Here is a 13564-nt window from a genome sequence, read left to right as displayed (position 1 = left end):
TTAGATCATCTGTATTTTCCAAAATCACAAAATGATCCTTTTACCCTCTGTCTGCCTTGCCTCAGTTGACCCTCATTACCTGGGGAGTCTGAACATTTCACTTTTTATCCACAGGAGAGGAACAAACCAGGCCTAGATTGCTTCTTAACTGGGTTAAGACTAGATTGAACTATGAGTCAAGGAAATACAGAACAACAGTAACTTAAAGAAAGAAGTTTATTTTTCTCTCATATATGCATTAGGGCATAGATCATTCAAGGTTAAAATGGCAGCATGGCTCTCATGTCCTCAGGAATTCAGGTTCCTTCTACCTTATTGTGTTACCATGTGTCGCCTCCAAATTCACCTCACGACCTCAAGATGGTTGCTTCAGTTCCAGCCGTCACATTACATCCCTGGCCAGGAAGAAGAAAGTGACACAAAAGAAGAGGAGAAGGGCACATGCCAGCTGTCTTTTAAGGAAATTACCTCAAAGGTGTCATGTGATACTTCTGCTTATCTCATTGGTCAAGATTTATTCAAATGAACACACTTAGCTGCACTGGAGTTTGAGAAATGTAGACTTTATTCCACGTTAACTTGTACCAGCTAAAAATGGAAGATATTGCTTTAGGAAAGAATAGATTAAGGGGAATGACTGGCAGCCTCAGCTACACCTTGAAACAGGATGTCTTTGATCTGTGTTAGGAAATCACTGGCAACAAGCTACTGTCACCAACAGCATCACCATCAACCTCATCCAGTGCCTTAGTCAATCCTCCACACCGAGCAGAATGGCCTTCGTGCATCTGTCCTTGTACATGCCTTGAATCCTTTCCTCTCTACCTACTCTGGTCCTTTTTAGAATGTCCTCTCTCTTGCTACTTTTCTAAATTCTACCCATCTTTGAAGGCTCAGTGGAAGTCCCATATTCCTGGTAAAGCCTCTTCTCGCCTCCCCATTTCTCACTCTCTTCAGAATGTCCAAAGCACGTATTACCTATGCCAGTAACCTGACCCCTCACATACATAGGCATTTATGTTGAATCTACCTGATGCAAAGAGCCAACTTATTGGAAAAGACCCTGATGTTTGGAAAGATTGAGGGCAGGAAGAGAAGGGAGCGGCAGAGAATGACATAGTTGGATGGCATCACTGACTCAATGGACATGAGTTTGAGTAAACTCCGAGAGATAGTGAAGGACAGGGAAGGCTGGCGTGCTGCAGTCCATGGGGTGGCAAAGAGTCAGACATGACTTAGTGACTAAAAAACAACAATGCTGAGTTAGTGTGTATATCTTTTACTTTCAACTAGTCTCCTTGTAGGAGGAAAGATATAATTCTCTATACCTCTCACCATTCCTGGCATGCATGTACTTCTAAATTTGTGTATGCTGACACTTAGAAGTCAGGGTTGGGGGAATAGCCAAAAACTGAAAGCCAAAAGGAATGAATTAGAAACTGCACTCTGATCGTAACTAACTCTACAACCTTGGGCTTAATTTCTCTGAGCTATAGGTTTCTTATCAATAAAAGGAAGGAAGGCATACCAGCCCTCTAACCTCTGGGTTAGAGGTTGTGGCAAGGACAACACACACCCTTTATATAATGTCAATTACACAAATTGTAGGTAAGTAGGGATTCCCTAGTGGCTCAATGGTAAAGAACCTGCCTGCCAATGCAAGAGATTTGGGTTTGATCCCTGGGTCAGGAAGATCCCCTGGAGAAAGAAATGGAAACCACTCCAATATTCTTGCCTGGGAAATCCCTTGGACAGAGGAGCTAGGGAGGCTATAGTCCTTGGGGTCACAAAAGTGTTGGACATGACTTTGCAACTAAATAATAACAACAAAGCTTTTGTCAGGGCTTTTTGACTGCAAGCAACTGAAACCAACTCAGGCTAACTTGAGCAAAAAGGGTCTTTATTGGAAGATCAGAGAAGATTGCTCACAGAATCATAAGGTGTCTGGAACCCAGTCTTGGCAACAGACAGGCAGCAGGGCAACTCCAGGGTCCACTCAGCAGGAACTGTTTGGCCATCTCGTTGGGAGCACCTTCAGAAGTGAGCTAACTCTGAACAAGCTTCCAGCTCTGTATGCCCCTGCTTCTTGGGTATAGCAACCTGGAGTCACCCTGACTTAGAGTCCCACAGAGTCTACTCCATGCAGAAAGGTCAAAGCCCTGAAGGAAATCAACGTGATGTTATCAGTAGAGTGAAAGAAGGCTGGACGGCCAGAAAGCGCAAATGTCCACAATAGGCTTAATAAACAGTGTTGATTGACAGTGTCCACTCCTTTGACTCTGAAGACATTTTGCATTAAAGATAATATAAGCAACTTCTTTAGACCTTATCAGCAAACACCTTGGAGGGCATGAGTTCATCAGATTCTTTCCATCCATGGCAGTGAAAATATCAATGCCCTTACAGGAAGGAGATGCAGAACTACTTACCTGACGGTGGAGAGCACAAGGACAGATGAATAAAGTCACAGCTCCATCATCCCTGGGTCACAGAACCTTCTCTGACCTTCCTGACTAGGTCATGCCTCCGTGCTTTCTACTCTCTTACAGTTCTTGGTCTTCTTGGTGGCTCTTGATACTGAATAAGTTAAATTATTACCATTTATGATTATTGGTTATTTCCTCCATTAAGTTGTAACCTCCATGAGGGCAGGGCCAATGTCTCTGCTCCTCTCTATTTCTATGACCCATCCCAGAGCCTGGCACATTCTAGATGCTCAGTAAATATTTACTGAATGAATTAAATACATGAATAAATAAGGTGCTCAAAGGGCCAGAGCAGTCAGTTGCGCAACTATCTAGGGAGGGTCATTCCCATCACAAATCAGGGGCAGGTTTCAGCTTTTCCTTTCTAGGCACATGGGGTGATGGAACAGATCTAAAATAGTGGCAGATTAGCTAATTCACCATCCACTAGGGGCTGGGCCACCCTAGTTGTTGTTGTTGTTGTTTGCCAAAGTCTGCTGCTAGAGGGGAGAAAGCCCATCAGGCAGTGGGAGAAGTAACCCACAGCTTCTGGGAGAGGAAATAAGACACAGTCTTAATGATCCTCCATTCACTACACTGATAACATCACGCTGATTTCCTTCAGGGCCATCCTTCTGGGAGCATCCATCCAAGTAGCAGCACCGCTCCTATGGATACCATGACCCCCAAGTGGTCCCTCTGTGGTTGCTTCCTGAGACAAGATACTAAGAAGCCCTCCTATTTGTACAGCATTTGTAGTCTACAAAGTGAAAATTGCTCAGTCGTGTCCAACTCTTTGAGACCCCTTGGACTATACAGTCCATAGAATTCTCCAGGCCAAAATACTGGAGTGGGTAGCCTTTCTCTTCTCCAGGGGATCTTCCCAACCCAGGGGTCAAACCCAGGTCTCCCTCATTGCAGGTGAATTCGTTTCCAGTTGAGCCACAAGGGAAGCCCAAGAATACTGGAGTGGGTAGCCTATCCCTTCTCCAGCAGATCTTCCCGACCCCAAGAATCAAACTGAGGTCTCCTGCATCGCAGGCAGATTCTTTACTAAATGAGCTATCAGGAAAGCCCATGGTCTACAAAAAGCTTTCCTAATGATCTCCTTTGATGTTCACCACCCTAACCCTAGACCCCATTTCACAGATGAAGAAATAAAGGCTCAGAGTCTTGCTTAAGGTTATTTAGGTAACTTTAAATATTGCACAAACTTCAAGGTTAGGGAATCTCCACATCATCCTTGTGTAGAGGGACTAGATTTTTAGCATAAACATCTCAAGGTCTTTTTTTTTTTTTTTTTTTTTTTTGAGCACTAAGATAGCTCACTCCTTTTTATCATTGAAATGTTGCAACATAATAAACAAAAGGATTAAGGAAAGCAAGGTATTCATTTGGTTTTTATTCTAGTGAAATCATATCAGTTTGCAGGTCAACTTGGATTGATTGAATATATTTGTATTTGTATGTAAGGAGGTGGAAGAGGGGAGAGACGGAGAGAAACATTTTGATTTTACTTGAGGTTCAGGTAAAAATTTATTTTGTCTTTGAATTTGGAATTGACAAATTCATTCCCACCTTGTTCCCATTTTTCACTCATGTTAGGTCAACTCAGAACTCTCCTACTCAGCCTGTGGATCTGGGCTCTCACTCTCATCTCAGCCCTAATATCTAAGGCCCAAGTGACTGTTGACTGGAGAAGTCACCTATGACCTGACTGCTTCTCCTTGGAGGCCAGAGTTCTTGATATCTTTTTGGAATTTGAATTTTATCTGCATGCCTGTAAAACACAAACCAAACCAAACCACTCCCCAACAACTGTTAAGTCAGGCTAGAAAAGATCCACACTGAGATTAAAGGGAGTTGCATTGAGGTGTGATCAGGAACCTCCCTCTCAGGTGAACCAGTGCGTGTTCTTCTTCTTCAGATGTGGTCTGAGACTCCCAGGAGCCTTTCATCAGTGACCAGACTGTGAGAGCAGGGTATGGCCCCTGGCAAAGCAGCTAACACACGTGCCCAGGACAGCTCTTGGCGTGAGCTTTCTCACTTGCCCTCATCACCCTCTCTGCAGTAGCTCGTGAAAAGCACTGAGCCCTGTGGATGAGGGGTCAGAGGCTAAGCAGGGGGAAGTAACTTGCCCAAAGCCATGCAGTTAGTAAGGGGAAGCTGGATTTGGATCTAGACATATCCACTTTCAGCTGGAAGTGGGGAGAAAAGAAAACAGGAAATAACCAATCCCCAGTGGAATCCTGGATGGAAAAGAGGTGCCCTTCTCACACAAACCCCCTCCCAGGCCTTTTATGTGAGCAAAAATAGAAATTTCTCTTGTGGTAGAGCTATTCTAAATTTGGGAGGGGTGGTCACAGCAGGTAGCATTAGTCTAGTTCCTCCACACAGGCAGGCAGGCAACCCAGCCCTGCAGACTTCTCTGAGGGAGCCAAACCTAGGCTGATGCTGCAGGATGAGTGGATGCCAAGCAGGCAAACATGAGGGGTGAAGGTCTCATGTCTAAGCTCTGTCTGGAAACTGGAGATGAAACCCAAGGTAGCTCAGTCAAGGCCAGTCTGAGATAGACGTTTCCTGGGTGGACACCACCTGCCCACCAATTTCTCCTTCTAGACCCTCAGTGAGAACCAGAGCCAGCTTCTAACAGTGGGTGCATGAGCCAGGGTTGGGGGTGGAAGGGTCTGAACAACTGCAGGGGGTGAAAGTGAAAGTCTCTCAGTCATGTCCAACTCTTTGCGACCCCATGGACTACACAGTCCATGGGATTCTCCAGGCCAGAATACTGGAGTGGGTAGACTTTCCCTTCTCCGGGGGATCTTCCCAACCCAGGGATCGAACCCAGGTCTCCTGCATTGCAGGCGGATTCTTTACCAGCTGAGCCACAAGGGAAGCCCAAGAATACTGCAGTGGGTAGAAAGAATATTCAAAACAATGCCACCTCTCCTCTGAGTATGTCTATGGTCTTCCAGCCATACTATTTCCTGACTTCTTTACTTCATAAGCATAATCTTTGCCCATTCATAATCATATTTAAAATTGTTGAGGGTTTGGGGAGAATCTATCAAGGGAGCCACACTGTCTGTTGTTCTGACCGTGATCCTGGCAAGGCACCTGCCTGCAGTCCTGCATGAGAAATCTTTCTCCTGCCCATGACTCTGCTCTGATATCCAAGCAAATGCATATCACAGACTGCCCTGCCTTGAGTGAACTTGCTGGGAGGATGGACTGTTCCCAGCATCTCCTCCTGGAGAGGCGTCTGTAGGGATTGAGGTCTCTGAGTCCATCTCGGCAGGAAGGTGAAAGCCGCTTTCCCCTTCTGTTTTGCTGTCTTCACTTGGTCAGGTTTTCCCTGCATGGGCAGCTTCGGCCACTGCTAACAAAACATCCAGGTCCCCCAGCCCCCTGCCAACCACCCCTGCCCCTAAATAAACACCAGCTCGTTTGTAAGAGGTTTTTAATTGGTATGCCATTAAGGAGCGGAATAAGGATCTCTACTCATCTTCACTCACACAGTATCTACTGCTTTTCTCTAACTGATCTTCACCATGGACGCCTGTGTAGTCATAGAGTGTCTGCATGATTTTCACTCAGCAGACTGGTTTAGGTTTCTCGGTGGTTTGCATAAATTATAAAAAAGAGCACAAAAATCACACAACAGTGATTCTATCATAGGGAGCTGTGTTCCCTCTGGCCTTGCAGACAGTGATGGGGACACGTAGCTGGGACCAAAGCCCTGATGACTGGTGACATCCCTAGGAGTGAGGCCAACCCTGTCCCGGCCCCTCTCGGAGGAGTCCTCTGTCTTCCCCATCAACTTGTTCTGGTTTCTCAAGAGGCCTCCTAAGACAGAAGGATCCCATCTTAGCACCACAATTGGTGGACAGGGGGTGGAATTGTCCCTGTTTACAATGGCAGCTGGGTCTTCTGTGCTCAGCAACACGAAAGGGAGCCAGGAGGAGGAGCCCTGGGTTTCCACCAGGACCTCCTCTGCCTCTATGAGCTCCAAGAGGCTGTTAGCAGAAAGAGCATCTGGACCATGGGTCAGCCAACTTTTCATGAAAAGAGCCAGATATTACAGATAGTAACTATTTCAGGCTTTCCAGCTCACATATATTCTGTTGCATGTTTTTCTCTCCCCTCCTTTTTTTTTTTTTTTTTTAACAACCCTTTAAAAATAGAAAAACTCTTCTTAGGAGACAGGCCATAAAATACAGGCCTGCAGGCTGCAACCTCTGGTCTAAAATATGATAATAACCTGTCCAACCCATTTGTCACAGCCTCTTCCCCATCGAGAGCCTCTAGTCCTCCTGGGCTGCCCTGACATAGTATGTGCAGCCCAGGCTTGCCGGGGGTTCTATAGCAGGCAGAGTTGCCCTCAGGCTCCTGCCTTATAGGCCCAGGTATCCTCCTTTGCCAAGTGGCTGGTTGGCTGGATTTTAAGCAAGTATAGATATTAGTCTCAGCCCTGCTCATGTGTCCTGGGGTTGAATTAAGCCTCAGTGTCCCCAGTGAGGTAGGTAAATACTATCAGCCTCATCCCACACTTGCAGATGGTGAAGTTCAAGAGCAGAATTGACTTTCCTAGTCAATTTCCTAGTCGTGTGACTTCCCAACAGTCACATGTCTGAATTTCAAAGAAAGCCAAAGAGTCTAGGCTTTAAATTTCCTAATGATCAGGAATGGTTCTGTCCCCCCACAAGCCCAGTGATTGATTCCACCTCAAACAGAGCAAGAATCCACCAGTGAATACTGTCAGCCACACAGAGTAATTGCTTTCCAGACCTCAACGACACTCTCTGAAAACAGAATTAACTCAAGCACTCAAAGCTATGGGCCTCGGTGGAGCGGCGCTCTCTGCCCTGCCCACGAGTCTCTTCAAACTCAAAATAAAGTTTATAAAAGTAAATTATCTCATTTTATAACTTAAGTGCATCAAGCATTTCCTTAAATATAGTTCACACTGAAAATAAAGTTACTTTTTGCTGTACAGTTGGTGTCTGTTATAATTAGGAATAAACTTTGATGATAAAGTATGAAAGGTTACACACTCACGCACACATCTATCTATCCGTTTGTCTGTCTATGGGTGTGTGGATGGGCAGACATATGCACCTCTTGACAAGAGCTTCCCCCCAAAATGGTGGGAAGTTGTTAGGGGTCTCTAGTATCTAGTTTGCATGAAAATGCCTATATTAAAAGTCCCTGTCCTTAATGATAAACACATTTTCGTACCTAACACTAAGACTCTTATTAGAAACATTAAACTATGCAATCCGTAATGTATTCAGTCTTTGGAAATGCCAAGCTACACCATATCATTATACAACAGCATCCCCAACAAAACTCCCACCCACCCCACCTCTGCCCTGCCTCCCCATACTAAAGCCAGTCGACCCCTCACGTAACACAGTTGTTCCAGAACGGGAGCTGAGCCACAGAATTCAAGGGGAGGACTCAAGAGGTGAAGTAAGAATTCTGCATGGAGTACAGATGATCAATGGGGTTTCCCACTCTGGCCTGCAGGGGCCCGGCTTCTGAGGTTGCTAGGAAACAGTCACCCAGGTTACTGAGGGAGGTGTCCTCACTATCCAGCTCGTGGAAGAGGGGCTCAGCACCTGAAACGGAGACGAAACACTGCCATGAAGGTCCGGAAGGAGGGACTCACTCGATGCCGGGACATTCAGCTGAATTCGGCCTGCACGGTCTAAGCACACCACCCCGTCCCCACCGTGGAAAGCCTTCTACTGGGTGCTGGGAAGGGGGAGCGCTGGGGGCAACAGGAGAGCTACATAGAAGAGTAGGAGGGGGCAGAATCCCTGCCCACCAAAGACCTCCTTAGAGGGCTATGTCTAACGTGTAACAACTGAAAATAACATAAACTAGGATCTGACAAAGTAGTGCTAAACCCAGCGCAGCATAAGCAAATATCAGAGTGTTTAGACACTGGCAGTGGGGAGTGGGCAAGACCCAGCACCGCAGGCTGCAGAGGCAGGCACAGGGCTTCTAGAGGACTCTGGCCATAGAAAAGGTTCTTGCAGGAGGGAGGGTAAGAAAACAAATATCGACTCTGTGAATGATGCTCACGAATCCACTGGTGATAATACTTGTCCTTTCAAACAGCACAAACATACTGAGTGCCAGCTGTTTCCCCAGATTTGTACTGCAAAGGAAAGGAAGGTTAGGTATCTGCACTCAACTAGTATAACCTTTGACAAAGAAACTAGCAGGGCAAATTGAGGAAGAGCTGGGGGACCACTGTGACCAGAACCTGGAGGTGTGGACATGTCACCTCCACTTCAAGTAAATGGGAGAGAGGAAAACTGCTGTTCATAAAACTCGTCATGTGGCTTTAATTATTCATTGTACTAAAGGATTCATCACAGGAGTAATTTACGTAACAAGACCCCTAGGACTCTGAAAATGTATGAATTGGCAAAAAAACAAGAGCTATTTGTCCTGCTTTTGCATAGCAGAGGAGTGCAGACAGGCATAGATGTGTCTTCTCAGGAAGCAAAGAAGATGGCCTCCACTGAGCACGCACATATGTGTCTACGTGGGTATGAGTGAATGAGGTTAGTCGATGATGGCCCTGCAAGTGGCTGGATCTTTATACATGTTTGCTGAATGCATCACAGGGAAAGATAGGGCTGATTTCAACAATATAGATAATTTTATAATGAAGGCAAAAAAGAAGTTGACAAAATCTGTGCACGGAGGCATGTATCTCGGATACTAACATTTTGAAGGCGTACTGAATAAAACTTTATTTTTCACTATCAGGGTTACTGATTACAGATTTCCCAGTACAGGCAAATGCATTACATAGGCCATATACCTTCTCTGTATAAAAACCCAGTGGCCTGTATTTGACTCTGAATTGAACTTCAGCCTTCAACTCTAGAGCCTGCCCGCTCCATCAGGGCATCCAGGCCCCAGCTGCTGTCCACTGGCTTCAGAAGCAAGCCAGGAAAGTGGGGGAATCTCAGCTGCTCCCACACCCTGCCTTTAAAGCAATCCCATTTTGGCTGCAAGTGGGACTGGGACTTTACTTCACAAGTCAGCTTATGTTTTAGGAATGACATGAGAATACCTACTCGTGTCCATAATAGGAGAATCCGATTAGAACCTTTGTTTTCCGTGCTTTTCCATGTATTCTTTCTTATGTAAGACTGCATATTTAAGGCCTCTGACTATATCACTGCTGGTAATGCTCATGAACTTGTAAGTGTGGTGGAAGTGATAGTGTTAGTCTCTCAGTCCTGTCCGACTCTGCGACGCCAGGGACTGAAGCTTACCAAGCTCCTCTGTTGATGAAATCCTCCAGGCAAGAATACTGGAGTGGGTAGCCATTCCCTGCTCCAGGGGATCTTCTTGACCCAGGAATCACACGTGGGTCCCATGCACTGCACGAGTGTGTACCCGGCATGAGTGTGCCACAGCAAGGTAAGTGTGGTGTTTGTGCTTAATTGCTCAGTCAGGTCTGACTCTTTGTGCCCTCAGAGACTGTAGCCTGCCAGGCTCCTCTGTTCATGGAATTCTCCAGACAAGAATACTGGAGTAGGTTGCCATTTCCTACTCCCAGAAGTGTGGTATCTGGCAGGAAATGGAAGACTTGGGAAGTTAAATCCCAACAAAAAGGTCTACAGTGAAAACATAACCTCCTTTTCAAACAAAAAGTTTTTAAAAAGGAGAATAGATGCAAACATGACTCATGGATATGCGTACTGGTCTTACTTCTGGAGCCATAGGTTATGTGATTCTAGCATTTTATGGGACACTTATTCTGCTTTGGAACTTTAATGAGCAACTAGGAACTGCATAGGGAGGGGAACTGGGAGGGGATGAAAAACTCACGCAAGCAAGCTGTGCGAGGTCCCTGCGGGGCTTGAGTCCCTCTTACCATAGGGGTGCATGTGGTCTCCAGGCATCTGGGGTGGGGTGAGCCCCTGTCGGAAGGGATCTGAGCTGTAGACACTCTGCTCGATGGCCAGGAGCTGCTGTGGGGTGGGCAGAGCCGTGTAGGGGTTCATGATCCCTTCCATGCCAGCGCTCCCGCCACCATTTGTCTGAGCTGTGGGACAAAGAAGAAGATAAATAATTCTCCACGTGCAGCCCAGTATCTCATGCTGAAGGTGGGGCAGGGCCTCTGAACAAGCTCTGAATGTCATGTGCCCCACTGGCTGGGGACCGCACATGTCGTGTGGCCACGGAGACATCATTTTACTTTCCTCATTTACAGGAGAGAAGAGATGAGGTGACATCAGTGATTCCCAGCGTATGCCCTACCACGGGCCACCAGTGACTATGCTGAAGGATAGAGAAAGGGGATGAGTGTTGTACTTGGAGAGCTTCCTTGAACCATATCATTAAGACAAAGGCATTTGATGCTACACACAGGCTTGGCAGCCAACGGAGTAGACACATCTAAAGATCATTCCAGCGTTACCCCATTAGGATCCTGTCAGTCAAGTGAGGTTCATCATATTGATCCAGGGGACCTTGTGGGGCTGATATGAAGACTCCACGAGATGGTGTGTGTGCGCTTTGGGTCTGCAACTTGCTCTGCTGTGTACACAATTCCATCAGAAAAGGAGGACTCAGTTCCCCCTTCCACATCCTGCCGTGGTTCTCTGAACATGGTTGTATTAACTCTCAGACTCTAGTTCCACCTTAAGTCCACCCTAGGAGCTGCCCCTAGAATTCTTCAAAGTTCCAAGCACTAGGAGTCTGTGTTCTCATAATGCCATGATGCCTTCTCCTCCCTTTGAGCACGCTGGCCCGTATGGAGTCAACTCGCATGGCTCCTCTTGAAGCCCTGTCCGATCTGTGACCCTCTCTGAGGCCCACAGGGTTGTGTGACTATCCGACAGCACTACCATACCCTAGGGATGCAAGCCCGAGGTGCAGAGAGACAGAAAGGCAGGTCTCAGATCTCCCAACAGCATTGCACATAGAGCTGCGGCAGATTCAGGTCCTCTGACCAGCTTGGCTCCACCCTGCCCAGCTGCCCATGTTCTTGCTTGATTTTTCTACCAGAGCACCTCTCTTGTCATTAAGATACTATTTGGCCTCAAAGGTAAGGAATAGAAAGAGCTCTTGACTGGAGAACTCAAATTCTTGATGGAGTCTAGCCCTGGTATCAAGTGTAAGGCAAGGTCCATGAAGGTAAGGGGTTCTGTTTAGGGGCCAGATAACCGATGCCACTTTCCACAGCCTTCCAAGTATGGTCCACAGGCCAGCAGGAATGAGAATTTATTAAAAATGCAGACTCTTCAGGCCCACCATAATCTCAAGGATCAGAATCTACACCAATACCAGGTCATTGCGGTGCCTCTTAAAGGGCGAGAATCCCTGCTCCAGGGCGCAAACAGACCACTCCGGAGATTCTACTGGGCAGCTGAGGCTGGGGCCATGTCCCTTTAAGAATGATACTGTTTAATATCGTCATTCTTGCTTTTTTTCTTTTAATTTCCTTAAAGGGTCCCGTAGCTTGTCCTGTTTCACACTCTCCCCACTCCGCACATCACCCCTATTAAAAAACAACAGATGAAGGTACATTGGAGGTAAGGGCAAGCTAAGGCAGCATGACCAAGTGGGTGTTAAAGAGACAGGTTCCAGCCCAACTCCATCCTTCACTGATCTAGGACTGTGGTCCATCTTGCAGAGCCTCTGTTTGTGCATCTGTAAGATGGAAATATTAATAACTCCTCTGCTCACCTTGGGGGTTGGTAGCTGTGAGTCAGGGTCAGCATGAGTGAGAGCAAAGGTGCTGAGCAAAGGAGGGTTTTTTTTTCCCACTATCATTATTTTTACTATTTCATATTATTTTAGAAAGGATTGTAAGTCACTGTGGTGTCTTCTATGAAGCTGATTTGCCTAGAAGAAGGAGGGCCAGGCTGGATGAGAAACAGGGCGTGTCTTTGACTCTGCAGGTAGGCCCCGACACAGGCCCGGATGCCACAGCGGGGTCTGGGCACGGGGGCTTTGGACTGGTTAGTGCCACCTGCAATCCACAATTCTGGGCCTTCAGCCAGTGCCCTCTGACCTCTCTCAGTTCTCATGGTTTGGTCCTCCCTGGAAGGTCCCTTCTCCCAAGTGAGTGTGGACTGGGCTTCAGGGAGCCCAGAGCTGTCATTCCAAGGGCAGGGCAGTTAGAGGCCCCTGGCAGGAGAGGCCTGGCCAGGAGGAGGTGCCAGCTTACCGGAACTCAGCCTCTGGGTGTTCTGCTGATCTTGCTGCTGCTGCTGCTGCCGCCGGGCCAGCTTCTTCATCTGGGGAGCAGAGAACTCAGGATTAGAAGTCAGGGGGCCTGCAGCAGGTTCTCACAGCTAGGCCAGGGGGCATCGGCTCAGGGGGAAAGCAGAAGGACCCCTTCCCTAGCTTTTACTCAGGACAGAATCCACGTTTCGGGTGCCTTGAGCCTGACGCATGGCGGCTGAGGGATTTCTACACTGCAGCCGTGGAAAGACAGCTGGCTAGGAAGCCTCAGGGCAGCTGCTCTTGGCAGCAACAGGGATGCCCTCTCAACAAATAAAACCTGCTGCTTATGGCGTCACAGTTTAATGTGAGGTGTAAGTGAGGGATGTGCAGTCTGCAGCTCAGCTTAGATGTGCAGTAAGGGCCTGTTGACACCTGTGATTTGGCATGAGCCAAGAGGCCGTTCCACCCTCTGGCCCTTGTGGCAGAGACTCCTACCAGGACATGCATGCCTTTAGGCAAGGAGCTTGTCTCCCAAAGCACACTAACTTCCCAGAAGGAACACATCAACCCAATCTTTCTCCAAGTGTCTTCTGTGGAACATTAGGGTTTCATGAGATCCTCGGTGTGTGTGGGGCAGGGGGGCAACATTAGGTAAACCTTCATTCCCCAGGTAAATGAAGAGAAAAATAAGCATAAATTTAGGTATGTATTTCAAGAAGTGTTCCTGGGTTTCTCATCCTCTGGAAATGGGGTCTTCAGGTGGTTTTTGAGTGTGTGTGTGTGTGTAGGGAACATTAGATTTTTAAAAAACTTCTTTATTGCAAGATTTCTCAGAACTTCAAATATGCTCCCTGCTTACGAATACATAGGCTATAGGTTCTCTCAAACCTACT

The 13564-nt window shown here is 47.0% G+C and overlaps 1 protein-coding gene across 6 annotated transcripts in view; it reads right to left on the bottom strand.

Annotated features, from left to right (window-relative positions):
- Nucleotides 1-236: 236 nt before the first annotated feature.
- Nucleotides 237-13564, bottom strand: part of LMX1A (LIM homeobox transcription factor 1 alpha) — a 180820-nt gene continuing 167492 nt past the window's right edge. For 4 of the 6 annotated variants that reach the window (XM_055587212.1, XM_055587216.1, XM_055587213.1 and 1 more), the window contains 3 exons: nt 12673-12742; nt 10372-10542; nt 5914-8086 (listed from right to left, as the gene is read on the bottom strand). In XM_055587212.1, the coding sequence (XP_055443187.1) occupies nt 7926-8086; nt 10372-10542; nt 12673-12742 (402 nt within the window). In that variant the 3' untranslated portion in view covers nt 5914-7925. Of the gene's footprint in view, nt 396-5913; nt 8087-10325; nt 10543-12672; nt 12743-13564 lie in introns of those variants that run through there. The other 2 variants (XM_055587218.1, XM_055587217.1) reach the window with 2 other exon arrangements.

This window comes from Bubalus kerabau, chromosome 6 (assembly GCF_029407905.1).
Source record: "Bubalus kerabau isolate K-KA32 ecotype Philippines breed swamp buffalo chromosome 6, PCC_UOA_SB_1v2, whole genome shotgun sequence".
NCBI lineage: Eukaryota > Metazoa > Chordata > Mammalia > Artiodactyla > Bovidae > Bubalus > Bubalus kerabau.
The sequence above is the reverse complement of the archived record's forward strand: the minus strand, read 5'-3'. Positions and strand labels throughout refer to the sequence as shown.